Below are 26,751 nucleotides of genomic sequence, written 5' to 3' on the forward strand. Positions count from 1 at the left end.
CTGTGCTCCCCAAACAACCCCCTACCGGAGCCATAGCTGGAATTAATTGCTTACACTGATGCCCAACATGGTGCTTGACGTACATTTGGATTGAAAACGGAATCAAGGGAAATTGATCCAGGTGTTTCAAGCTGACTTAGCTTAATCTTGGCCAGGGTGTGTACGTGTGTACACACACCTGTGTGTATGCTCACACTCATGTGCACAAATCAAACGCTTCTAAATTTCATCGAGGTCAGAGGCCAGTCCAGCAATACTGCAGAGGTTCATCACAATACCTCCATAGAAAAAAAATAAACATCAGTATAGATATCCTATATATTGTTCATCAGAAAAGACCAATGCTACTATAATGGTACAAAATCACAAAGCTATAGAAACTCTATTTGCATACAAATACCTTTCTGTTGCACTATGTTAGGAACGAAAGTTTTCGCGTTAAGAGGAAATATATACAATTAAAATATATTAGGGAGAAACATTGCAATGTTAAAATCGAATAAAAAATATTAATGTGAACTTATGATTTTAAAAAAGATATATATTTTATACATCTGTCTAGAAAAGGGACTAGAAAAGGTGTAATGTACACCTCCAACTCCCAGATTAGGGTCTCTAATACCCATTAAAAAGAAACAGGAGTCTTTGAGGAAAATGGCTGATTCGAGGGAAAGTGTAAGATGAGCCTAGGACATCATCTTGGTCCAGAAAGCAAGGAACCTTTCAAAGATGAATACAGGGGACTTCCTAGGTGGCGCAGTGGGTAAGAATCCACCTGCCAATGCAGGGCACATGGGTTCGAGCCCTGCCCCAGGAAGATACCACATGCCGCGGAGCAACTAAGCCCGTGCACCACAACAAATGAGCCTGTGCCTGTGCTCTAGAACCTGTGAGCCACAACTATTGAGCCCATGTGCTGCAACTACTGAAGCCCATGCGCCTAGAGCCCGTGCTCTACAACAAGAGAAGCCATGGCAATGAGAAGCCTGCCCACCACAATGAAGAGTAGCCCTCGCTTGCCACAACTAGAGAAAGCCCATGTGCAGCAACAAAGACCCAACACAGCCAATAAAATAAACAAAAATATAAATAAATAAATTTTAAAAAAAGATGAATACAGTTTTATCAATGCAACACAAAGGATTTGACTTTGTGTTTTTCAATGACTAGAAAGTGGCCTTTTCGGGTGTTAGAAATATAGGTGTAAAAATTGATCAAGTTATAAACTTAAGATTTGTAGACTTTATATACATGTGTTAAATATTGATCAAAACATATCAAAGCAATAAAAATCTATAATATCCATAATAATACTTAAAAAAGAGAAAGCCATAAACTCACTTGTCACCATTTAAGATGGTTTTTAACTCAACTTCTTACCCTGAAAACTGGTAATTAAAAGGAAAGATTTAAATGCTTAACCTGCCTTGCCAGGAGGAACTGTACTTCAAAAGGTACCATAATGACCTTAGTTGATGATGGAAAACCTTATAAGAGAATGTAAGCTAATAATTGTCAATGGAATGATACTAACAGAAAGACTCATAATTTTATAAAGATTAATAAAATTACTGATTCAAGCCAAATTTATCAATTGGTGTTAAAAACCATTAGGTGATGATTGCAAGGTGCCAAAATAACACTATGCAAATTACCTTCTGGTTGAGAAGGGAAAATTAACTATGCTACGGAGGGCTCAGACAGCCATCATCGGAATTATGGTCAGTCTTAACGTTACTAACGGTGGGTCAACCAACCAGACATCATGGGTCTCATAGTGTAATTCTGCAATAGTATTCATGAAATATTTTAGCAAAAAATGCTCCATTGAGCCTTTAGATGAACTTCTAGTTTATGGGAGATACAGGGAAAGGGGGACAAATTCAATGAAATTTCAAAGAAGAAATCAAACAAATCAAGGTGGGACATTTCTGCAGGACAACTGGTATGGTCTCTCGACAACAAAAAATTGTTCTAAATTAAAAACAACTTGAGACCTACTCATTTGTATTATGTGGTCCTGGAACTGACTTGTCGTTTGGACAAATCAGGGGAATTTTCATGATGAAAATGTATTGACATGGCAAGGTGGAGATGGTTAAATGAAATAAAACTAGATTGTACAGCAGTTTAAAAAGTATGATCTCATTTGGGGAAAATATATATATACAAATAGCAAAATATCTAGAAGAACACAGATAAAGCTCTAAGAAAGGTAATCTCTGGGTTATGGGAATATGGCAGTTTCTCTTCTCTTTTTTTGCTTTTTTATATTTTCTAATTTTTTATAATGTACATATACTGCTTTTCTATTACCAAAAGGTTACTTTAAATTAAACAAATAATCAGAACCCTTACTGTTGCTAGCAGAGTTGGAACTTAAAAGTAGCCAGAAGGAAAAGAAAAGTGGAAACCAAAGATTGGATTATTGTCCTTATTACCACAATGTAGTGAAACATTATTCTGCGAATGATAATTTTCCTCTCATTTTTTAATTGTGGTAAACTGTACATAAAATCTATCATCTGGTTAAGATGGTAAAAAAATGTTTTATTAAGTGTACAGTTTAGTGGCATTAAGTACATTCACAGTGCTGCAGCACCATTACCATCATCCATCTCCAGAACTTTTGCATCTTTCTCCACTGAAACTTTGTCCTCATTAAACACTAACTTCCCTTTCCCCCTACTCCCCAGCCCTGGCAACCACCACTCTACTTTCTGTCTCTAGGTGCCTCACGTAAGTGGAATCATACAATATTTGTCCTTTTGGGTCTGGCTTATGTCACTTAGCATAATGACTTCAAGGTTTATCTATATTGTAGGATGTCAGAACTTTATTCCTTTTAAAGGCTGAATAATAATACTCCGTTATATGGATAAACCACATTTTGTTTACCTTGATCGGTAATTTTAACTTCTTTATTTTCCCAGTTTCAATTCACCTACCGACTTTCTCTAAACATTCTTCTGTGAAGTCTATGGATGACAAATTACAAACGTCATTACTTTTTAAATAAGATTCATGGCAGGATAAACCCTGCTTACTGCTTTTAATACCTCCACAGGGCAAGGACTCCTAGAACATCAGAGCCTCTATCGGAAGGGCTACTCTGGCTACCCAATTCTTGCTATCCTTCCTGTCTGGGGTGAAAAAGCTACTCCAATCTTTCTTTAGGGATCACTTTGCTTTTCCAATGATAAAACCATAAAGATGTGGCTGAAAATATTAATCGTCTGGCTGGTACACTCTGGAGAAAAGTCAGATACTTTATAATAGAAAGAAAAGTGATACATTACTGTTTCGCCTTGTATTTGGAAGCATCCCTGGGTTCACTGCTGGGAATGCTCCAATCGTCAGCTTCAGGTGTGGTCTTGTAATGGCGCCACGCAGACTTATTAAAAACTGGAAGTCTCTCAAATGATTCACTTGAAAGAGCCTAAGGGAAAAACAAAAATATACACCAAAGGTCCACAGTGTCATCTTCCTCACGTGAAATACCCAAATTTTATTATTTAAAGCATTAGAAACCTTAGTATTTATTTTTGGAGTTATAATTACATTTCAGTAGTTTACTTAGATTAACGAGGATGAAATTAAAGCTTTTTTAAAGGAATAAAAACATTCACTCATGAAAAACCAGTACTGAAGTACACATGACCAGAACAAAAAGCATTTTAGTTCAGTTAATACTGATGTGAGATATTCAGTCGTCCTGACTATATGGTCTTAAACCAAACACTAGTGTTCACTGGGCAACTGCTCTCCCAGAGGGCCCTGAAGAAATAGCTTTGTACACAGTAGATTTATAAATATAAGCTAATAAAGTGATATCAAATATCAGATCATGTATATGCATTAGCATCTAAGGTAAACACTTCAAATAACTGGTTATCTTATAACATATAACACACTATGCAGCTGTTAAAAGGATGAGCCAGTTCTATATGAACTGATACAGAAAGATCTCCAAGATATACTGGAAACCAAAAAAAAGCAAACTGCTAAAATAATCATTTGTGTAAAAAAAAATTAGATTTCTCCCCATATTTTTATCAATGCACAATCAACTTCTATGAGGATCCACATGAAACTGACACCCATGGTCCCCCGCTGGGAAAGAGAACCAGGTGGCTCCGGGGCAATGATGGGAGAGACTTAGTTTTCCCTTTTGTAGCTTTAAAATTGTGTACAATGTGCAAATATTACACATTCAAAACATGCTCCAAATATTCTGGAGTCTAGAAGAAAATAAAAGTCTGACACCTCCAATGGATGAGAAAACTTGTGCTACAGAGAACTTTGTTATTTGATCAGACTTTTAGGTAACCATATCATGAGCACTGAATTCTTGCAACTTTGGGAAAGCCAGCAAGTTTCTAAAGCAAAAGACTAAAATACTTCAGTTTATGAAAACCTGTCTCCTTTTAGATTAGTCCTTTCAATGGATACACAATTTTTAAGAAATCACAAGTTAGAATTATGGTTTTAAAAATCAATATTTAAGTTTTTACATCTCCATGTTTCCTATTTTGCTATATCTGAGCATAAAATCAAGGGTAGGCCATAACTTGGTTTTCACGTAAAACTAGAGTAATCTGAGCTGAATACACACACACACACACACACACACACACACACACACAGTTATTCTCCATTAGTTATTAGAACTTACAGCTTTAAAAAGTAAAGATGCCTTCATATAACAGAAATAAAATGCAGTACCTTCAAATAAATGACAGCATCAGTACCCACGCCTTCCATAGAATAGAGTTTTAGATCTCCTTGAAAATATCTAGCATACAGGCGAGAAATTGGCAAGCCATAACCAAATCCAGCCTATCGAGAAAAGAAAATTAATGCAGTGAGACAGGCACAAAACGCTAACACGCTGAGTCTGAGGACCATTTGGAAGATTAAAGTAAATTCTTGATTCATATTTAAAGCAAATAAATTATTGCCCCAACCTTTACAATGATGTATATGCTCACCTATGGCAAACGATCTATTTTCACCCTGCAAAAATACTTCTCATATGTTTGGAAAAGAATAGAAATACTCCGATTTTTGACTAATGCTTTTTGAACGTTTTAAAGCAATTTTTTAGCATTGTTCAAACAAATCCCAAATCAAATAGAATTCGAATTGGAAACCAAACTAAACCACATCATTTCAAAGTTGCATTATCTGATTTCTTTGCTCTTTACAGTAAAAATTAAATTAAGTAGCACAGGACTTGAAATCTACCAAAACCAAGGCTAATACAATGAAAAGAAAACAATCTCCTAAGGGCTAGCTCCTAAGTCTCTGGGAATGCTACAATATTTTGACATGTGGTAGTCCATATATTTTTAGAGACAAGAAGACAATTCCAGTACCCTCCTATATCTCTACGTCATAGAACCTTGACTGTCAGTAACAGGTTGTTGGAGGGGAAAAAAAAGGTCTCCGATATGGACAAGAACAATAAGAACAATTGAGACTAATTTCAAAAACTCTGGAGTGGAGGGGAAGGGGCTGTTCCTCAAGCTTCAACCTCTCTGATTAAGTCCACCAACAGGTTAATGAAGGAGGCAGTGAGGAAAGACTCGCATGGTAGTGGTTGCGCGGGCTTTAGGTTCAGACAGACCTAAGGTGAAATTCACTTTTTGTGCAACAGTCAGCAGTTTGCTCAACTTCTCTGAGACTGTGTTCTCATCGGAAATGTAATAAAAAGCTTAGCTCAGAGCTGCTATAAGAATTAAATGATATAATAAGTGTAAAGTCTTGGCACAGTGCCTAAGACACAGCAAAACTAAAGAAATGGAAGCTGCTATCACGGCTACCACAGAGCAGCAATCTTACCAAGCGCCATGGCTTTCGACCATTTTCTAACATCTTTCCTAGATTCCCTCCTCGGCCTTAGGGCCTAACTCAAGGGTTGGGTGTGACAGAGCGCACCATCATGGAAGGGCTGCAGGACTGAGGTCACAACAGCAAAGAAACCAGCATGCTCCAGGAACAGGCCGAGGAAACCTGCCTCCTCCAGTCCAGCAAGGCCCAGAGCCGGCCCTCAGGTCTACCAGGGAACAGCCTAGGATGCCTGAGCCCAACGCACCCATGAGTGTGAAGAGACAGGTAAGCCCAGAGTCCTGTGGAATGCAAAGGAGGGGCCTCTACCTCGGATTTGGTCAGGTTCAGGAAAGCCTTCCCGGGGTGTCAAAGGATCAACAGGAGTTGGCTGGGAGGACATTTCCAGAAAAGAAATGTCTGTGTCACAGCACAGAGCTGTAACGTAGTAAGGTGTTTGATGAGGAAATCACATTTCCTAGTAGTACATACCCACATGCCCACTTAAAAGCTGAGGAGAGTCGACTAACTGGGAGAGATGTTAGTGGAAGCATTTCTTCAAAAGGAGAGGCACCCGGCACACTGGGAAGAATGCAGACATGGCCAGTGCCAGCTTGATGATAATGAGCTCAACGACCCTGGACAAGCCAGTAACCTCATTTCCTCATCTATAAAACGGGAAGTTGGATGCACACTTTTTAGAGCGCTCTTATTTCAATTGCTCAGTTTCGTTAAAAAAAAAAAAAAAGAAAGAACAAAACGATGACATCACAGCTGTCCTCAAGATGCTATTTTGAGACCTGGAACAGATGATCCATATTCCTTTTAAATAGCTGGGGAAGGCTCTAGATTTGCTTTAGCGGTTTTTTTTTCTTTTGACATTTATTTAAGTAGGTACCAGAAACTAGTCTAGCCAATGGCTTTCAAATTGATCTTTCAAGAATTTTCTTGAATCCTATATAAACGACTTCCTCTCTGTTTTCAATATGCCGTGTTAACAAACTCTGTCTCGAACACATAATGCCAAGTGTTGGATCTTATTCATACAAATAAAATATAATCCTATGTGCTTATCAGCCAGGTAGGACTTGAAAATGAAAATTTACACCCTGAACCATTTTGCAGACTGATAGATATGTTGCTGTGTTTAATGACAAAGGATTCAATTGTTGTTTGTCAATTAGAAACACTCAGCAGGGGAAGAACGTGTGGCCCTACCAGGATCTAAATGCTGCCATGGTAACCGGAGGCTTTCCTCACCGCCTTAATAGGGCTGAAGGTTATTTCCACAGTGAGACAGAAAGGGCTCTGAAAATGCATATGCCACCTATATGTTTCCTGCTTATGTTATTTCATATAAAAAGTGTACTGTGTTCATAATTTAACATTTTAATTATATAAACAAATTTGGCAGGGGAAGTTCAAAGGCCCTGGGTGATTCGGGCCTCTATGGTATGCAGCCCCAAAGTGGCCAGGGCCGGCTGCAGCAGACAAGCTGTGCTGCTCCCTGCTCACCTGCTATTAAACTTCCACCCCCTCCAAGGGGAGCACCAGGTGGTAAACGGTGCTCCGGTAGAGTCTTAACCACAGGGAAATGCCTTTTCTCTGTACTGGTTAGATGGCGCTCAGCTCTGAGTGTTTATTAGACACAAATTAGAGAAGAAATCTGCATCCAAAAGAGTCATAAAGCAAGTAGCAGTGGCACAAAATTTCCCCTCCTTCAAACCATGCGGAAAACATTCAAATGCAACAAGGCTAATGCAACAACCCGGGGAGAGATCCAGCTCTGTCCCGTCTCCTGTTAATGGTCTTTCCTCAAGGAGCAGTTTTAGAGGCTTACCAGCGGGGCGGCTCTTGTAGGCTCCAGGCTAGGTCTCGGGGCAGTTGAATACATGTAGTTAAAAAGACGATCTATTTTTCGTAGTGGGACCCCACCACCTAGGTCACTTATCTGTAACGTACAAAATGTTAAAAAGAAGAAGAAAAAGAAGTCGTCGTCGTCAATCTATACGTAGTCGGAGGCAAGGAGTTCATTAAATAAAGTACATGCCAGATTACTCTAAACCGTGCAAGGGCTTGAACCCTCAGTGAAATATGGTCCCTTTGTGAACAGTGTAAAACAAAGGAGGCGGGCAAGTGGGGTTAGGATCCAATAGGCTTGGGTTTGAGATCTTGTTCAGCTCCCTAAAAAATGGGGTTCTAATGAAGTTTAAAAGAGGTAACCTAAGCCAAGGATCTAATGCAGTACTTACAAAAAAGACACTCAGTGGCAGTTCTCTTTCCTTCCCTTTGATTCCTCAATGTCCACATGCTATTAAATTAACTGATAATTCAAGTATACGTACAAATAGAGCAGTTACCTTAATGGATAAGTCTTCTTTACCCAGAGTAACAAGAGTTTTAACAGCTGGGTAGCCTTCTTTTCTATCTTCATATAGTTCAACTGTCGCTCTCATTGAGTTCTGAAATCAGAGAACCTTTTTTTATAGCATGCTACCAACTCACAAACTACAACTTTTAGAAAAAGAAACAAGCAGAAGATTATCGACACACAACAATTCTTTTGTGGGGCAAAGATTAGTTGGATTTATATGGCACTTTCTTCCCCCTCTAAAGAACTTAACCAAACGTGTGTTCAGATCAAGGAAAAAAAATTGATGCTTTGTTTTGTTTTTCATTTCATTTTAGTCTCATCCACCATACTAAATGTTTATTTTCCTTTCCTTCCTTTTTTCTTTTTGTTTTTGCTTTTGGGTATTTAAATTATTCAACTCAATCAAGAAGGATGTTTTTATCACATGTAATGAGGCTGCAAAGGCTCACTGACGCGCTTTACATCCCATTGAGTCTGCACTTACAGAGCACCCTTCCTCTAAAGAAGGCAGAAAACCTGAGAGGATTCATGCGTCCCACAAAAATTAATCATTTGGCTGGAAAATAAAAAAGTAGAAGAAATGTCAAGTGAAAAGAAATTCTGAAAGAGCCACAGCTGTTGAAGAGCAAGTTCACAATTGAATGCCCATCTCAACCTTAAGTGTCACATCAGTAACACTATAATTTTGGGAAGCAAATCAGCATAACTGATTTTTCAGGTGTTCAGTTTAGGGATCTACATGTTGGAAGAAGTGAAATTTTAGCTCAAATGCCTTGTGCCTGTAATACTGCTACTTACATGCCATTAGCTACTGGTTAAGAAAAGGAACAGCTTAAGCTGTAGAGAGTCTAAAGAGTCTTTTTCTTCCTTTTGGTCCAGCCCTTTCCACATCCTTCCCCTCTGCTTCTGTCAGATCTTCTGAATTTTCTAAATTGATCCAAATGTGTAAAAGTGTTAACATATCTTTCAGGACTGGAACAACTGCTAATGCACCAACATGGTTAACGTTCAGAAACATAAAGATGCATAAGCATGTTGTTATTTTGATCTGGCTGTCACCAATAAAGCCTTCACCAGGTTTGGAAACTAAAAAGCATCTCTAAGCTCATATCGGAAGAAAAATCAGTATGGATTTTACATAAAGTCACTAAAGTACAACTAAACTTCAAAATCAATATGTACTAATATTCACGAAAACTATACTGTACACAGCAATTTTTCATCTCAGTGTACAAATTATAAAACCCACAGGATAACAGAAATAGAATTTTAAAAATGGTTATGCAAAACCTTTTTCTTATGCTAATCTAATGAATCCATTATGCCCTGAATCAAGGTAATTTAAAATGAAGACGTCTTTCCATGTTTTTAAATTCCACTTACCTTGAACAACTCAAATAGCATGTGAAACAGATGTGAGGGCACATAAACTACCTGAATAGGTTTGTCTGGAGCTTTGGCTGAAAACAGAGACAAAACCATCAATGAGAAAGGACCAAAACTAGGAGAAAGTCAAGAATGTTGTTTGCACCCTTTCTTCCATGTACATAAAAAAAGAACTCTACAAAAGGCTAATGTAGGCTTCCAACTCTAAAGGCAGGGCTGAGCAAAAGCATGTGCTTTGAAGTCCAACAAACTTGGGGTGAAATCCAGTTCCTTCACTTACCAGCTATGTGACCTTGGGCAAATTTCTCTTTGGAACTTAGTTGAGCAAAACTGGAATATCATCACCTACGTCCTAATGTTCTGGGCATTACATATAAGGTCATCCAAATATCACTTGGTGTTTCTCCAAATGGGGGACATCCTCCACCACCACCACTGACCCCAGTGGTTAGCCAGGAGAATGTGAAGCCAAAGAGGAAAAGGGGCACATCCTCTTGGAGAACTGGACTAAACCAGCGATCCCCAACTTTTTTGGCACCAGGGACCAATTTCATGGAAGACAACTTTTTCACAGACGGGGTCGGGGGGATGGTTCAGGTGGTAATGCGAGTGATGGGAAGCGGCTGATGAAGCTCTGCTCACTCGCCCGCCACTCATCTCCTGCTGTGCAGCCCGGTTGCTAACAGGCCATGGACCGGTACCGCTCCACAGTCCAGGGGTTGGGGATCCCTGGACTAAACAATAACGTTAAGTTCTGTTAAATTATAACAAACAAGGCATACTACTCTCAGCTAGCAGACCAACCCCCAGAGACCTACAGTCTTTTCTCCTTGTGTCTTCTGAGGAAAATTCAAGAAACCACAAATCCCAGAGTAGGCTATAGAGTAGATAATGGAAAATTCAGGCTTTCCTCCTTCTCGTGACCCGAAATCATTGAGATCAAAACTATGTAAGCTTTCTCAAGTAAAACACCCATGTTATAATTTCAACCTAACTACTTCCTCTAATAAAGTAATTAGCAGTAATATAAAGGAGAGCGAACATTTGTTTTGCTTCTTAGCAGTTTACAAAGAGCTTGCACATACATTACCCAAATGAACCCTCGTGATAATACTGTGTGGCTCACAGGGTGGGTGGCTGGGGAGGCACACAGGCTTTGCTGAGGCTACGTGACTTGCCCACCATAATGGAAGAGGCCTGAAACTGGACACATGAACCAAAAGCTTTTGATTCTGAATCTTGAACTTTTTGATTATTTTTTAAATTATTAAGTACTATATACAGCAATCTCCCCTCATCCATGGTTTTGCTTTCTGCAGTTTCTGTTACCCATGGTCAAATGAGGTTTAAAAATATTCAATGGAAACTTCTAGAAACAAACAATTCACAAGTTCTGAGTAGTGTGATAAAATCTCATGCCTTCCCAATCCTTCCCGCTCAGGATGTCAATCATCCCTTTGTCCAGTAGATCCCATCCATTAGATACTTAGTAGCCACCTCAGGTATCAGATCACTGTCACAGTATTGTAGTGCTTCTGTTCAAGTAACCCTTATTTTATTTAATAATGGCCCCAAAGTGCAAGAAGAGTGATGCTGGCAATCAAAACCGCAATGAGGTGTCAGCTCACACTGGTCAGAATGGCCATCATCAAACAATCCACAAACAATCCACGCTGGAGAAGGTGTGGAGAAAAGGGAGCCCTCCTACACTGTTGTGGGGAATGTAAACTGGTACAGTCACTATGGAGAACAGTATGGAGGTTCCTTAAAAAAACTAAAAATAGAGCTACCGTGTGATATTTCAATCCAACTCCTGGCCATATATCCACAGAAAACCATAATTCGAAAAGATATATGCACCACAATGTTCATTGCAGCACTATTTACATAGCCAGGACATGGAAGCAACCTAAATGCCCATCAACAAATGAATGGATAAAGAAGATGTGGTACATATGTACAAAGGAATATTACTCAGCTGTAAAAAATGAATGAAATAATCTCATTTGCAGCAACACAGATGGACCTAGAGACTGTCATACTGAGTGAAGTAAGTCAGCCAAAGACAAATATCAAATGATACTGCTTATACGTAGAATCTAAAAAGAAAATGGTACAAATGAACTTATTTACAAAACAGAAACAGAGTCACAAATGTAGAAAACTAACTTATGGTTACCAGGGGGAAGGGGGAGGAGGGATAAATTGGGAGATTAGGATTGACATATACACACTACTATATATAAAATAGATAACAAATAAGGACCTACTGTATAGCCCAGGGAACTCTTCTCAATACTCTGTAATGACCTATGTGGAAAAAAAATCTAAAAAAGAGTGGATATATGTATAACTGGTTCACTTTGCTGTACAGCAGAAACTAACACATTTTAAATTAACTATACTCCAATAAAATTTTTAAAAAAAAATTTTAAAAAGTGATGCTGGCAATTCATATACACCAAACAGAAGCTCTGAAGTGCTTCCTGTAAGTGAAAAGGTGAAAGTTCTCTACTTAATAAGGGAAAAAACTGTATGCTGAGGTCACTAAGATCTACACTAAGAATGAATCTTCTATCCATGAAATTGTGAAGTAGGAAAAAGAAATCTGTGCTAGTTTTGCTGTCTCACCTCAAACTGCAAAAGTATCACATGGCTATAGTGTTTGACAAGTGCTTAGTTAAGATGGAAAATGTATTACATTTGTACAAGATACTTTGAGAGAGAGAGAGACCACATTCACATAACTTATATTACAGTATATTGTTATAATTATTCTAACATTATTATTGTTAATCTTTTTCTGTGCCTAATTTATAAATTAAACTTTATCATAGGTATGTATGTATAGGAACCAAAACCAAAGTATATATAGGGTTTAGTACCATTTGTGGCTTGAGGCATCCACTGAGGGTCTTAGAAAAGAAGGGACTAATATACAAATGATTTAAAAATTTTTTTAAAGTAGAAAAGTAAAAGTCACTCCACCCTTTCCCAACTCACCCCCTAGTCTGCGTGCAGAGGCAGCCACTCAATACTACTTCTGCTTCAGTCTTTTGGTTGATGTTATTTACATTCAGTTCTGCAACTCTGATGAACTCTTCGGTACTTTGTCTACAGGCTCTTTTTAAAAAGCTAAAATTCAGAAAGATACATGCACCCCAATGTTCATAGCAGCACTATTTACAATATCCAAGACATGGAAGCAACCTATATGTCCACTGACAGATGAAGGAATAAAGATGTAATATATATACACAATGGAATATTACTCAGCCATAAAAAAGAATGAAATAATGCCATTTGCAGCAACATGGCTGGACCTAGAGATTATCATACTAAGTGAAGTAAGTCAGACATAGAAAGACAAATATCTAAAAAATTGGAATGGAATCTAGAATGGAATCTAAAAAAAATTGATACAAATGAACTTATTTACAAAAAAGAAATAGACCCACAGACATATAAAACAAACTTATGGTTACCAAAGGGGAAAGGGGATAGGGAGGGACAAATTAGGAGACTGGGATTAACATATACACGTTATTATATATAAAATAGATAATTAACAAGGACCTAATGTATAGCACAGGGGACTGTACTCAATATTTTGTAATAACCTAGAATGGAAAAGAATCTGAAAAAGAATACACTGTATATATACACACACACACACACATATACACATGTATAACTGAATCAAGTTGCTGTACACTTGAAACTAACACATTATATATCAACTATATTTCAATAAAAATTTTTAAAAAATGAAGGGGGTTTCCTACAGAAAAAAATAAAAAATAAAACAGGTGAACATTGATGGTGCTGGTAACATAACCAGGTAAATACTGCTCACTGCAGAGCAGCCAGAGGAATGTACCAGGATGACATTTCTTTCCCGATGAGTCCAATGCATCATGAGTTATGTGTCAATTGAAGGAGAATGTTATCAGCCTTAAGGTGAAATGGATTCACCTTATTCACCTCCAACTGCTCAAAATCATGATACCTTTTTAGGTTGCCCAATATTTGGACCATGTCTTCCTGATACAGTTTGATGTATTTCCTGGAGCTTCTAACTACCCCTCCTCTTGGGTAACTGGACAAGAGACGTATACTTTCCTCGCAACATCACTGAGATCTTCCAGCCTCTTTTCTACTGCATGGGATCCAGTCCATTCTTTAAGATTTCTGAAATTAGAATGAACTGCTTTCCAAACATGCTACACAACCATCATCCTCAAAATTTTTTTTGATTGAAGTTCTAGAATTTTTTTTTGCTATTTCTTATATCTACATTATACACACCATTAGGTCAGTCACATAACCTACCTCAGAAAGCTATGCATAGGACATATATTTCTCAGTCCTTATACCTCTGATTCACCTGATTGGAGACTTAGCTAAGTACAGAATTCGGGTTTGAAATCCTTTTCTTTCAGCATTTAGAAAGGCAGGGGGAGAGGGGTCTTCTGACCATGACAGTGCAGCTGAGAAGTTTAATGCCAGTCAGATTTTCGTTCATGCTGCTGGTTTTTCGCCCGAGGTCTGATACACCTTGGTTGTACTTTCTTGTTGAAGAATGAGGAACCGGATTATTCGTTTGAGAGAGCTGGTGTTTGACTCTGCCCCTGTGGCTCTCTGCTAAGTGGGAAGGCTGACTTGGAGCTCTGTGTACCTGATCAAGACTTTTTCTCTGGCTTTAGGATGAGCGGACAGCAAGCTGGCCTCTGACCAGAGGGTCCCCAAGTGCCTGAATGAAGAGGGCTTTACTCTGGGATAACAACACTCACGTGAGCAGCCCTAGTTTTTCCCAGGTTCTTGAAGAAACTACTTTGATTTTGATTTTTGCCCAGGGGGAGATGTTCATGGCTGTTGGCAGGCAGAGCGTAGCCAAAGTCAAGCTGCTCCCCATCACCCATTCTTACTCCACCTCAGAGCAGCTTTCAATTAATCCCCATCTTTTGACATCCTGATCCACAATTTGGCACCTCCCAGCTCTTCTCCCAGAGTCCCACCAGGATCATCTGGTGTCGTTTCTGCTGTAGCCTCCTCTTTCGTGGCTTCTTCTGCTCTGTCCTGTTTATCAGCCAGTGTACTTCTACCTGGTTACCCTTTGGCAGGAGGTGGGATCAATGGCCCACTGATGAGTCCCCCTGGTTTCTCTGCTGTTTTTCTCTGTATTCCTTTACTGTCTTTTTAATGGAGCCCCAGGAGCATGCAGAATGTTTAGTCTATCTTGTACCAAAAGGCATCATTAGTTATATAAACAGCCTTCTGAAGTCAACCTTTTCACTCCAAATCTCAGTGAAACTAAAATACCTTTGATAGTTCTGTTTTGTTTGGTTTTTTTTTTTTTTTTTTTTTTTTTTCATTTCAACCAGCATTCTCCAGGAGCCATCTGAAGGCTTCCTCAATTACTTGTACTTTTAGTTGAGAACATTATAGTTTAGATGTCTTTACTTCATTTTAAAACCATGTCAAATGCTTTTTGTCCTTCCCTAATTCCGAGTCCGGGGCTTTCACATAAAGGACCCTTAATAGATGTTTGCTGGCCTTCTAAAATACGACATAAATGGAATATGAATTTTGCATCTAAGGGTACATTTTTAAAAGTCAATGGAAAAATGGCCCAGGTTTTTCATGTTCAAGACTCAAGAAATAATGAAGTCTGCATTTGCACAGTCATTACTCCAAATACCATTAGTTGAAAGGACATTTAATAAATGCCAAAAGAGAAGAATCAAGATGGCGGAGTAGGAGGACATGCGCTCACTCCCTCTTGCAAGAGCACCGGAATTACAACTAACTGCTGAACAATCATCGACAGAAAGACACTGGAACTCACTAAAAAAAAAAAACACCCCACATCCAGAGACAAAGGAGAAGCCGCAATGAGATGGCAGGAGGGGCGCAATCGTGTTAAAATCAAATCCCATAAATGCGGGGTAGGTGACTCACAAGCTGGAGAACAGTTATACTGCAGAAGTCCTGAGGGTTCTGAGCCCCACGTCAGGCTTCCTAACCTGGGGGTCCAGCAGGGAAGAGGAATCCCCAGAGAATCAGACTTTGAAAGCCAGTGGGATTTGATTGCAGGACCTCCACAGGACTAGGGGAAACGGAGACTCCACTCTTGGAGGGCACACAAAAAAGTGTGCTCACCAGGACCCAGGGGGAAGGAGCAGTGACCCCATAAGAGACTGAACCAGATCTACCTGCTGGTGTTGGAGGGTTGCCTGCAGAGGTGGGGGGCAGCTGTGGCTCACCGAGGAGACAGGGGCACTGGCAGCAGGGGTTCTGGGAAGTGCTCATTGGCGGGAGCCCTCCCAGAGTCCACCATTAGCCCCACCAAAGAGCCTGTAAGCCCCAGTGCTGGGTCGCCTCAGGCCAAAAGACCACCAGGGTGGGAACACAGCCCCACCCATTTGCAGATAAGCAGATTAAACTGTCACTGAGCTCCACCCACCAAATGGGATTAAAGTTTTACTGAGCTCTGCCCACCTAGCCCAACCCACCATCAGTCCCTCCCATCAGGAAGAACCCACGAGCCTCCTAGATAGCTTCCTCCACAAGAGGACAGACAGCAGAATCAAGCAGTATCAGCAGTATTTCATCTTGTGGAACTGAAAACCACAGCCACAGAAAGACACAGAAAATGAAAAGGCAAAAGACTTTATACCAGATGAAGGGACAAGATAAAACACCAGAAAAACAACTAAATGAAGAGGAGACAGGCACTCTTCCGGAAAAAGAATTCAGAAAAATGATGGTGAAGATGATCCAGGACTTCGAAAAAAGACTGCATGCAAAGATCGAAAAGTTGCAAGAAAAGTTTACCAAAGACCTAGAAGAATTAAAGAGCAAACAGAGATATGCAACACAATAACTGAAATGAAAAATACACTAGAAGGAACCAATAGCAGATTAACTGAGGCAGAAGCATGAATAAGAGATCTGGAAGACAGAATGGTGATAATCACTGATGCAGAAAAGAATAAGGAAAAAAGAATGAAAAGACAGTGTGGTACTGGCACAAAAACAGAAATAAAGATCAATGGAACAGGATAGAAAGCCCAGAGATAAACTACGGTCAACTAATCTATGACAAAGGAGACAAGGATATAAAATGGAGAAAAGGCAGCCTCTTCAATAAGTGGTGCTGGGAAAACTGGACAGCTACATGTAAAGGAATGAAATTAGAACACTCCCTAACACCATACACAAAAATAAACTCAAAATGGATTAAAGAGCTAAATGTAAGGCCAGACACTATAAAACTCCTAGAGGAAAACATAGGAAGAACACTCTTCGACGTAAATAACAGCAAGATCTTTTTTGATCCAACCCCTAGAATAATGGAAATAAAAACAAAAATAAATAAGTGGGACCTAATGAAACTTCCAAGCTTCTGCACAGCAAAGGAAACTATAAGCAAGACGAAAAGACAACCCTCAGAATGGGAGAAAAGATTTGCAAACGAATCAACACACAAAGGATTAATCTCTGAAATATATAAACAGTTCATCCAGCTCAATATCAAAAAAACAAACACCCCAATCAAAAAATGGGCAGAAGACCTAAATAGGCATTCCTCCAAAGAAGACATATGGATGGCCAAGAGGCACATGAAAAGCTGCTCAACATTACTAATTATTAGAGAAATGTACATCAGAACTACAATGAGGTATCACCTCACACCAGTTAGAATGGGCATCATCAGAAAATCTACAAACAGTAAATGCTGGAGAGGGTGTGGAGAAAAGGGAATGCTCTTGCACTGCTGGTGGGAATGTAAATTGATACAGCCACTATGGAGAACAGTATGGAGGTTCCTCGCAAAACTGAAAATAGAACTACCATATGACCCAGCAATCCCACTCCTGGGCATATACCCAGAGAACATCATCATTCAAAAAGACACATGCATTCCAATGTTCACTGCAGCACTATTTACAATAGCCAGGACATGGAAGCAACCTAAATATCCATCAACAGATGAATGGATAAAGAAGATGTGGTACATACATACAATGGAATATTACTCAGCTGTAAAAAGCAATGAAACTGGGACATTTGTAGAGACATGGATGGACCTAGAGACTGTCATACAGAGTGAAGTGAGTCAGAAAGAGAAAAATATAGTATTTTAACACATATATGTGGACTATAGAAAAATGGTACAGATCAACCAGTTTGAAAGGCAGAAATAGAGACCCAGATGTAGAGAACAAACATATGGACACCAAGTGGGGAAAGCGGGGAGAGTTGGGGGGGGGATTGGGAGATCAAACTGTACACTCTAAATATATGCAGTTTATTGTAAAAAAAAAAAAAATGCCAAAAGAACTCTACATAGGATATAAAGAATTTTATTTTCAGATAATTCTATAAGAATGAAAAAAAAACCTGGAGGCTAAGTAGCAAAAATTCATTTAAGAGAAATGTAAGAGAAACTCAATCCAAGGTTGGTTGAACTCGTGGATGCGAAAGCCTCAGATATGGAGGGCTGACTGTACTACGCCATTTCATACATGGGACTTGAACATCCCTAGATTTAGGAATTCATAGGGAGGTCTTGGAACCAATCCCCTGAACACACCAAGGGAGGGCTGTATATTAAAAGGAATTTAACACACTCGGACCTCCAGCATTCCATTTCTAAAATGGGCACAGTATATCTCACTGGGTTAACATAAGGATTAAATGAGATAATAGTGATAAACTAGTTTACATAGAGCCTGCCACACAGTAAGCAGTCAGGAAATGTTGGCTATTACCATTACCAAAAAAATTAATTTCGACAGTATTAACAGAGCTACTAGCAATGGCTCTTTTATTCTTGTGTAGAACCACCTGACTAAAAATATCCACAAAAGTATGCAATGTAAGGAAACGAGAGGTCAAAGACCCCAGGATAGATGCATACCTTTTCTATGAACCCTCTTATAACAAAATACACATAGTGTGAACAGAAATTTTTACTTTTCCAACCAAACCTAAAGCTATGAATCAACCTCTGGACAGGAAGGACTAATCTAGAAATGGTGGGAAAATGCAAGTGCGGTAACCTAAGTCTTATCTTTCCCAAGTCAACCCTGACTTCCAGTAGCCACCCTATTTGAGGCTTTAGAAACATTATCCTTTTATTGCCTCCCAAGGAGAGCTTACAGATGAGGAAGCTGAATGCCAGAGGCGAAGCAACTTGTCTCCTAAGTGTCAGAATCTGGATTTCCACCACCTGGCTGGCTACAAAGTTCACGTCCTTCCTCTAAGCCATGTTGCCTTACCATATGGATACAAAAAGGGTAAGGTAAAAATGTTTATTTACTTAATGTTTTGGCAAATGTCTTCTCAAGAGAATGGGAATGTTGAGAACAAGCACGGGGGAATGGCTACCTGACTTTGGAGCAACCTGCGTGGTTGCCGCAGGTAGCTAATCAGAAATATTTGAAACCTGATGGAAGGTAAATAAAATTGTTGTTGTTAATGTTTCTCTGAAATGTGTTACCAAAAGAATAAAAAAGAAGTTTACTACAGCTAGCCCCCACCCAGTATTCAGAACGCTGGTGATGACTGTGAATTCTGATGGTGTCCACACAGTATGTTCTCCATAATCCCATGTACTGCTTTCTCAGGGGTCTGCACTGGGAAAGAAAGAAACCCAAAACTCAGAAAAAGAGATGAAAGGTCAAACTGACAGAACTTAAATTCTCAGGTAGCAATGAATTGTTCTCCGCGGTTCATGGCAGCCTCACTCCTCTGAAGTACAGAACAGGGGGCAGCGAGCACAATCCCTGACTACTGTTAAAGGGTCTGGTTGGGGAATGGAAGCATCCAGAAAGGGAAGGTTATGCTAGTTCACACAGGCTCTGAAAAATGAATCCACAGGATCTGGATCTGACTCTTCACTGGAAAACAGTCACACACACTCTATATCTGTGACAAAGTCCCAGCATCTGCTTCAGGTGTTCAGGACCAACCTCTGACCTCCGTCTCTTGATACGGAGCTTGTCAGAGCTCAAGTGCAGTGTTTAACTGCACTCTCAAAGAGCTTTGGCATTCAAGAAATAACAAATAGAAATCATAAACACATCACCCAAAGCAAAAGGAAATTAGAGACTACCTATAACCACCGTTTCTCTCAGTGATGGGAAAAGGGGCTTCAAAAGTCACACGTGAGACAATGCCAAAAATAGTTGGAAACCTTCTCCTCTGGTGGGGTGCACTGCACGGCGTGACAGTCTCACTGGGAAGGAATGTGCTGACCTGGCTGGCACGCGGGAATCAGTAAAACCAGGCTCGCTGCACTGGCCTTCAGACTGAGTGAGGCTGCCATTCACACAAAAGAGCGATTAATCACTCCCGGTGAGTTTCAGTTCCATGTTTGACAAACAGAAATCTGCATAGTGAAGTCAGGCTCTGCCTAGCCAGCAGGAAGAAAGAGAATATTAAGATGCTTCTACTCAGGAATACTCAAGCAAAATCCACTTGGTGCTGGAGGTGTATTTCTTAAAAACAGGGGTGCAACTTTTCTCAGAGAACTCAACAGACTTTGCGAGCGGCTTTGATTCCATACCTCCCAGTAGAATGTAGGGGCAGTTGTCCTACAACGGCAGCCTGAAGTCTTCACATTTTGAACGCATTATAAGATAGATTTTTGAGAGGGAATGTGGTTTATCTTGAATGCCATACCCTAAGACCCCAAACCCTAAGACTCAGTCATTCCAATTCTAAGAATCTAACCCACAGAAATACTTCCACACATTCATAGGTTTCCCCACCCTCTAAATAGACACACACACACACACACACACACCCTTCATGCCTTATTATATGGAATATGAGAAAATTAGAAATCCTAAATGTCCATCCAATGGGAAATGACTAAATTATGATAATCTACATTATGGATAATCTCTAAATGACACTAATACAAGCAAAGATCTTTAACATGAAGTGAAACACACAAGTTAAAGACCATGTATGGTTTCAGCCTCATTCACGTAAAAAACAAAACTCTGTACAGGAGCACAGTAGTGGGTGGGGACTTTCACTTTTTACGCTATATTTATGTTTGTATTTTTAGAGATAAGCACGTCTCTTTTATAACTTACAAATGAAAAAATAAAAGTCACATGTAAATACAGCTTCATACAACTAATATAAAAATTAGCTACAACCCCATTACCCAGAGAGCTGCTGTTTGTATCTTGGTGGTATAAATCCTTTGACATATTATCCAATGAACTTGCACTATTACAAACTTTTATAGCCTGTGGTTAAAAACTCAACTTTTCTCAAACATTAAATATTCTTTAAAGCATTATTTTGAATGGTTGCATAGTATTCTATCTCATGGGTATACCAGAATTTATTTAAATAATTCCCCATTATGGAAAACTTGGGTTGTTTTCTAATTTTTCTCTATAAGAAAACCACTCTGATCATCATTCTTATACATACATCTGTGCACATCTCTATTTTCTTATTTTTTAAGTATTGGTTCTTGACAGATTTTAAAAAAATTTTAATGACTTTCACCTATTTTTAATTTATTTGTTTTTATTTTTTGGCCACACCGTGTGGCATGTGGGATCTTAGTACCCCAACCAGGGATCAAACCCGAGCCCCCTGCAGTGGAAGTGCAGAGTCTTAACCACTGCACCACCAGGGAAGTCCCTCTATTTTCTCTTAATAAATTTTCTGAAGTTTATTTACTGGACCAAAGAATATAACCATTATTAATTTCATTCACTAGGCCAAAGAAAAAGAATATTGTTAGCCTTTTTTTTAAAGAAAGGCTATGCCAATTTAAACATATCAGAAATGTGTAAGTTTTGGGGACAGAGTATTTTTCTGGGCACCAATTGAAAGCATTAAAATGTTTTAATCATTGCCACTTTGAAAGACAAAAATGGCATTTCTCTGTGTTTTTCTTTGTACTTCTTTGATTAGTAAACAGCTTTCCACATGTTTACTGACTGCGTTTGTTATTTTGAGAACTGCTTATTTATACCTCTGTGCATCTTCTACCTTGATTACTTCTGTTCCAAGAGCTCGGCTTTCTAATAGATAACACATTCCTGTATAAAAACTCACTGACCAAAGATATAAAAAAGGTTTTAAAAACACAGAAAGATGAAAAAGCAGTACAATTTTAGGATCTCACTGAAATATAGCTCAGGTATAATCAGTTTTTTAGTCAGCTTCTTTGTATTTAAGGTTAAAATTATTTTTTTTACCATTGAATTCTTCAACTTCCAGCTCTGGAGCTACCAGATAATACTGTTCACAAAGCATCTTAGCGGTTTCATATGCATCTGCAAAAAGAGAAAAAATTTTAGCTACCGCACTAATACCATGGACTCAGACAGACTTAATAAAGAAACAAAGACAACTTGTAACCTGACAGATTTATAGTTAACTACTGCCTTAAAAAATAGCCTTTTTTGGTTACAGAAGAATTAAGATAACTGAACCAAAATTTCTCTTTTAGTTTTAATAACCACAATAATATCTAAATACTGCACTTATGATGACATAGCCAGCTCTATACTAAACACGCCTTTGTTTAACTTTTAAATATTCCTAAGAGGCATTTTTCATGAAAATCTATCATGAAAATCTGTAAACTCAAGACTATACTTCTGAACAGCATGCAACCTGACTAAACTGTACTAAAAAGATATTTGTTGTAATTTCAAAAATAATGCCAACTGTCTTAAGATTTGCCAATTATTTATAAGGAAACATCAACAAGTATTTGCTAAATGAATGGATTTCCATGAGCCACACAATTTAAGTTATTGGAGATACTACTCTTGCTTTAAAATGTCCTCTAAATCAACTATACTTCAATAAAATAAATTTTTTTAAAAATGTCCTTTAGGGCTTCCCTGGTGGCACAGTGGTTAAGAATCTGCCTACCAATGCAGGGGACATTGGTTCAAGCCCTGGTTTGGGAAGATGCCACGTGCCACGGAGCTACTAAGCCCATGTGCCACACTACTGAAGTCTGCGTGCCTAGAGCCCGTGCTCCACAACAAGAGAAGCCATCGCAATGAAAAGCCTGCGCGCAGCAATGAAGAATAGCCCCCGCTCTCTGCAACTAGAGAAAGCCTGTGCGCAGCAACGAAGACCCAACGCAGCCAATAAATAAATAAATAAATAAAAATCCTTTAAGTCATTAGTTAAAGGTAACAAGTTGGAGCTGTTATTTTATCAAAGCCTGAGGAGCAACAGTTTGCTTTTGAAAGGGAAAAAAAAAGGACAAAAGGTAAGAAGATCAGAGCCATTACAGAGATGAATGGAAGAGAGAATTCAGGAAGTTACATCTAAAAGATGGGGAACAAATTCAGAAAGCTACAGTGCATTATTTTATACTTCTTGTGTGCTTTTCTCTTGAACGGTGAGCAATTTGAGGTCAGGGTTTATGTCTTATACTTGTTTTGTAACTCACACAGAACTCATTTCATGCCTGTTAGCTAGTCAATAAATATTCCTTGGTTTGATAAATTTTAAACCTTTTGACAATTTACTTTTTTAAAAAAACAGCTTTATTGAGATATAATTCTCATACCATACAAATCATCCATTTAAAGTACACATACAATTCAATGATTTTTAGTACATTCGCAGAGTCAGGCGTCCATCACCACAATTAATTTTACATTTTCATCACCACAAAAAGAAACTCCATAACCATGAACAGTCATTACCCTCCCCCCATCCAGTCCTAAGCAACCACGGATCTACTCTGACTCTATAGGTTTGCTGTCCTGGACATTTCATATAAACGGAACAATACAATATGTGGTCTTTTGTGACTGGTTTCTTTCACTTAGCATGTTTTCAAGGGTCATCCATGTTGTAGCATGCATCAGTACTTCATTCTTTTTATCACTGAATTAATATTGCATTGTGCAAATATATCACATTTTGTCTATTCATTTATCCATTGACGGACATTTGGATTGTTTTCACTTTTAGGATTTACAAATGAATGTGCACATGCTCATTTATATTGCTATGAACATTCATGTCCAAGTTTTTCTGGTGAAGATATGTTTTCATTTCTCTTGGGTATATACCTAGGAGAGAAAAATTGCTTGTTCATATAGCAACTGTATGTTTAAACGTTTGAAGAACAGCCAGACTGTATCCCAAAGTGAGGAGATTTTTTTTTTAAGTTCCACCTTTACAGTTTCTAAAGATCAGATATTCAAATTAGTTTAAAATGCTTCATGGTCGCATTTGCAATGTCTTCAACTGGATACCAGCTCTTTGGAGACAGGCTCGTACTTTTTTTATATTCCCCACATCAGTACTGTGCATAGAGTAAATACTTGCTTAAGATTCAAGCAGTAAGAGGAAAGAGGGAAGGAAGGAAGAAAGGGGAAAAATAAGCCTGACAGAATTTAAATATATTAAAAATTGACGTCAACCTAAAATAATACAAAGATAGGATTAGGGTATGTTCAGACTATAAGTTTGAGTTCATTTACCTCTTATTGCTACTAAATTTAAATTTTACGTAATATTTGACCTCAGAGTAAAAATTCTTATTTTATTAAACTTTTAGAATTAAACCACTATAAAGAACCACAGATAGAGACATCAGAATCTCTCTGACAAGATGAAATAATGAGGGATACCCAAATGAAACGTCAGCAAGAGCAGAAAAAAATTTAAAAAGAGTTTATCAGTGTGAAAACAGACATAAAAGTAGTATTGGATTTAAACCCTAACAAAGAAAATTACAATTTAGAATTATAGTAAGTTCACAAGATTTTTTGTAGGGTATAATAAAACTCATCAAATACCTGTAAAGTTCTTTTGGGAAAAGAAATCAAGACTCACTCTTTGTGCTGTGGCTACACCACCAAACAATGCTACATCTCCACCTAGCGACACAACAGCACAAAGCTGACCAAGAATTTCCAACACTTAAACCAATAAATACTGAAATCTAAAAATGATCTTTTATCCATATACAATGCCAATACATCTCCACAAAACAACTCTTCCAAGGATATAACACCTTTAAAGATGTTTAAACTGCTCTTCCATTCACCACAAAACAGGAAACAAGCCCAACTCCACTAAGTGTGCTAGTTCCGCATGGCATTAGCTTGCCCAATAGCATGAGATTATAACAGCATTAAGAAAAAGTATGACACGAACGTAACATGTGTAAGATGGTAGAGTCCAGACAGACGCAGGCAACTTGAAACTCAAAGACCCAGTATGGTTCCTAAAGCCACATGTGAGTAAGAATTTTTCAAGCATTACCACAAATTCCAGTGTATCAATGCTGTAATTAGGAACTGCATTATGATCCTTGAAAAACTCAAGACATGACAATGAGACTCACATATACCAGGCAGCCAAAAGTCTTTCGGGGGCAGTAATGGTAAAATCTATATTCACAGGCATCTTTATAAATTCCCACAGCACATCATAATGCCTTGGGCACAATATACACTTAGTGAGCATCTGTTAAATGGAACTATCCTGCCCATGCAAAAGTCCTCAGTTATACTGATTCGAGATGTTCTTTTTGGTCAGACTGGGAGCTAGTGGCCTAGAGTGGTTCCCAAACCTGTGTGTGTGTAGAATTCATTAGTGAGTTAGAAAAAGAAGTACAGGTTAAATGAACCCCTGGAGATGCTGCTGCAGTAGCTCTGTGTTGAGGCCTGGGAGTCCATAGTTTTCAAGAACTCAGCAGGTAATTCTGAAGAGAAGCTAGATTTGGAGACCAAAGAAAGTCAAGGTTAGACTTTCTAGAGCCTAGAAAGTCAAGGCTGGGTCATGCTAATTCTGTCACTGTCACTCCCAGGACATGAATGGGGGTGCTGGGGAGTATGACAGTACATATATACTCAAATAGGATACTTCTGTATAAGTAAAGTATCATAAAAATGAAAACGTTTTTTAAAAATCGCCAAAATTACAACCAAACTTCAACTATTAGCTTAAAAATTCACTTCCTTTATATCTAGAGTAAAATGCAAGTTCTACTAATAATAAGCTTTCTAATAAAACTTTTCTATTGTTTAAGTAGAAACCAAAACCTTAAAATACAATAATTTATCCAATTACTTTTATCTGTAATATATTTGAGCCACTATTTACTGCCAATCTTTAAAAGGAAATATCAGGAAATGATTATTACTGCCACTGAACATAAGTGATGTTCATTGTTTTAAGAACCTGTTTTCAAGGAAAATAAAGTATTGATGATAAAGTAACTAACAAAACTGTAGGTGTAGGGACTTCCCTGGTGGTCCAGTGGCTAAGACTCCGCACTCCCAAGGCAGGGGACCCGGGTTCAATTGCTGGTCAGGGAACTAGATCCCACATACTGCAACTAAGAGTTCGCCTGCCACAACTAAAAGACTCTGCATGCCACGACTAAGATCCTGCATGTCACAACGAAAGATCCTGCGTGCTGCAACTAAGACTCGGTGCAGCCAAATAAATAAATATTTTTTAAAAAAGAAAAAAAAAACCTATAGATGTAGCACATTTCTACTTCCCCAGGCTAGAATGCCCAAACTATAAACACATAAGACTAAAACTAAAAAAGACTGAGCCATAAAGAGTAGGGTGAAGTTTCACATGGCAATCAGCCCAACAGATCCACTGTACCCAGGAATCAGTTTTAAGAAAAAGCACACAGGAAAATTTAATAGTGTATGGACACTATTTTATTAGATGTTTTTATTAGAAGATCTTCCTATTCAAAATTGCTGCTGCATAACACAGGGAGATCAACTTGATGACTGGTGATGACTTAGAGGGATGGGATAGGGAGGGTGGGAGGGAGTCATGGGAGGGAGGGGATATGGGGATATATGTATAAATACAGCTGATTCACTTTGTTGTACAGTAGAAACTGGCACAACAGTGTAAAGCAATTATACTCCAATAAAGAGCTTAAAAAATAAAAGTCATTAAATATGGGGAAAAAATTCACCAGAGGACCCCACTATCAAATATTGGGCTGGCCAAAAAGTTTGTTTGGGTTTTTCCGCATGATCTCAAATGAACTTTTTGGCCAACCCAATATTAGCCTCTATCACAAATACATGCCATTGCTTGTTTACAAATAGAAGAGACTGGACAAGGATAAATTTGAGTAAGTACTGAAAAAACAAACA

The 26,751-nt window shown here is 38.5% G+C and overlaps 1 protein-coding gene across 9 annotated transcripts in view; it reads right to left on the reverse strand.

The window, feature by feature from the left end:
- PDK3 (pyruvate dehydrogenase kinase 3) overlaps positions 1-26,751 on the reverse strand; it is a 101,046-nt gene that overhangs the window by 1,884 nt on the left and 72,411 nt on the right. For 6 of the 9 annotated variants that reach the window (XR_009050482.1, XR_009050480.1, XR_009050481.1 and 3 more), the window contains 7 exons: positions 21,832-21,909; positions 9,587-9,663; positions 8,190-8,291; positions 7,670-7,780; positions 4,726-4,839; positions 3,300-3,439; positions 55-278 (listed from right to left, as the gene is read on the reverse strand). Coding sequence is in view for 2 of the 9 variants with exons in the window: in XM_057719259.1 (XP_057575242.1) it covers positions 2,945-2,978; positions 3,300-3,439; positions 4,726-4,839; positions 7,670-7,780; positions 8,190-8,291; positions 9,587-9,663; positions 21,832-21,909 (656 nt within the window). In the remaining 7 variants the exon portion in view is untranslated. Of the gene's footprint in view, positions 1-54; positions 279-2,898; positions 2,979-3,299; positions 3,440-4,725; positions 4,840-7,669; positions 7,781-8,189; positions 8,292-9,586; positions 9,664-21,831; positions 21,910-26,751 lie in introns of all 9 variants that reach the window. The other 3 variants (XR_009050478.1, XM_057719259.1, XM_057719260.1) reach the window with 3 other exon arrangements.

The sequence above is a fragment of the Hippopotamus amphibius genome, chromosome X, assembly GCF_030028045.1.
Source record: "Hippopotamus amphibius kiboko isolate mHipAmp2 chromosome X, mHipAmp2.hap2, whole genome shotgun sequence".
Taxonomy (NCBI): domain Eukaryota; kingdom Metazoa; phylum Chordata; class Mammalia; order Artiodactyla; family Hippopotamidae; genus Hippopotamus; species Hippopotamus amphibius.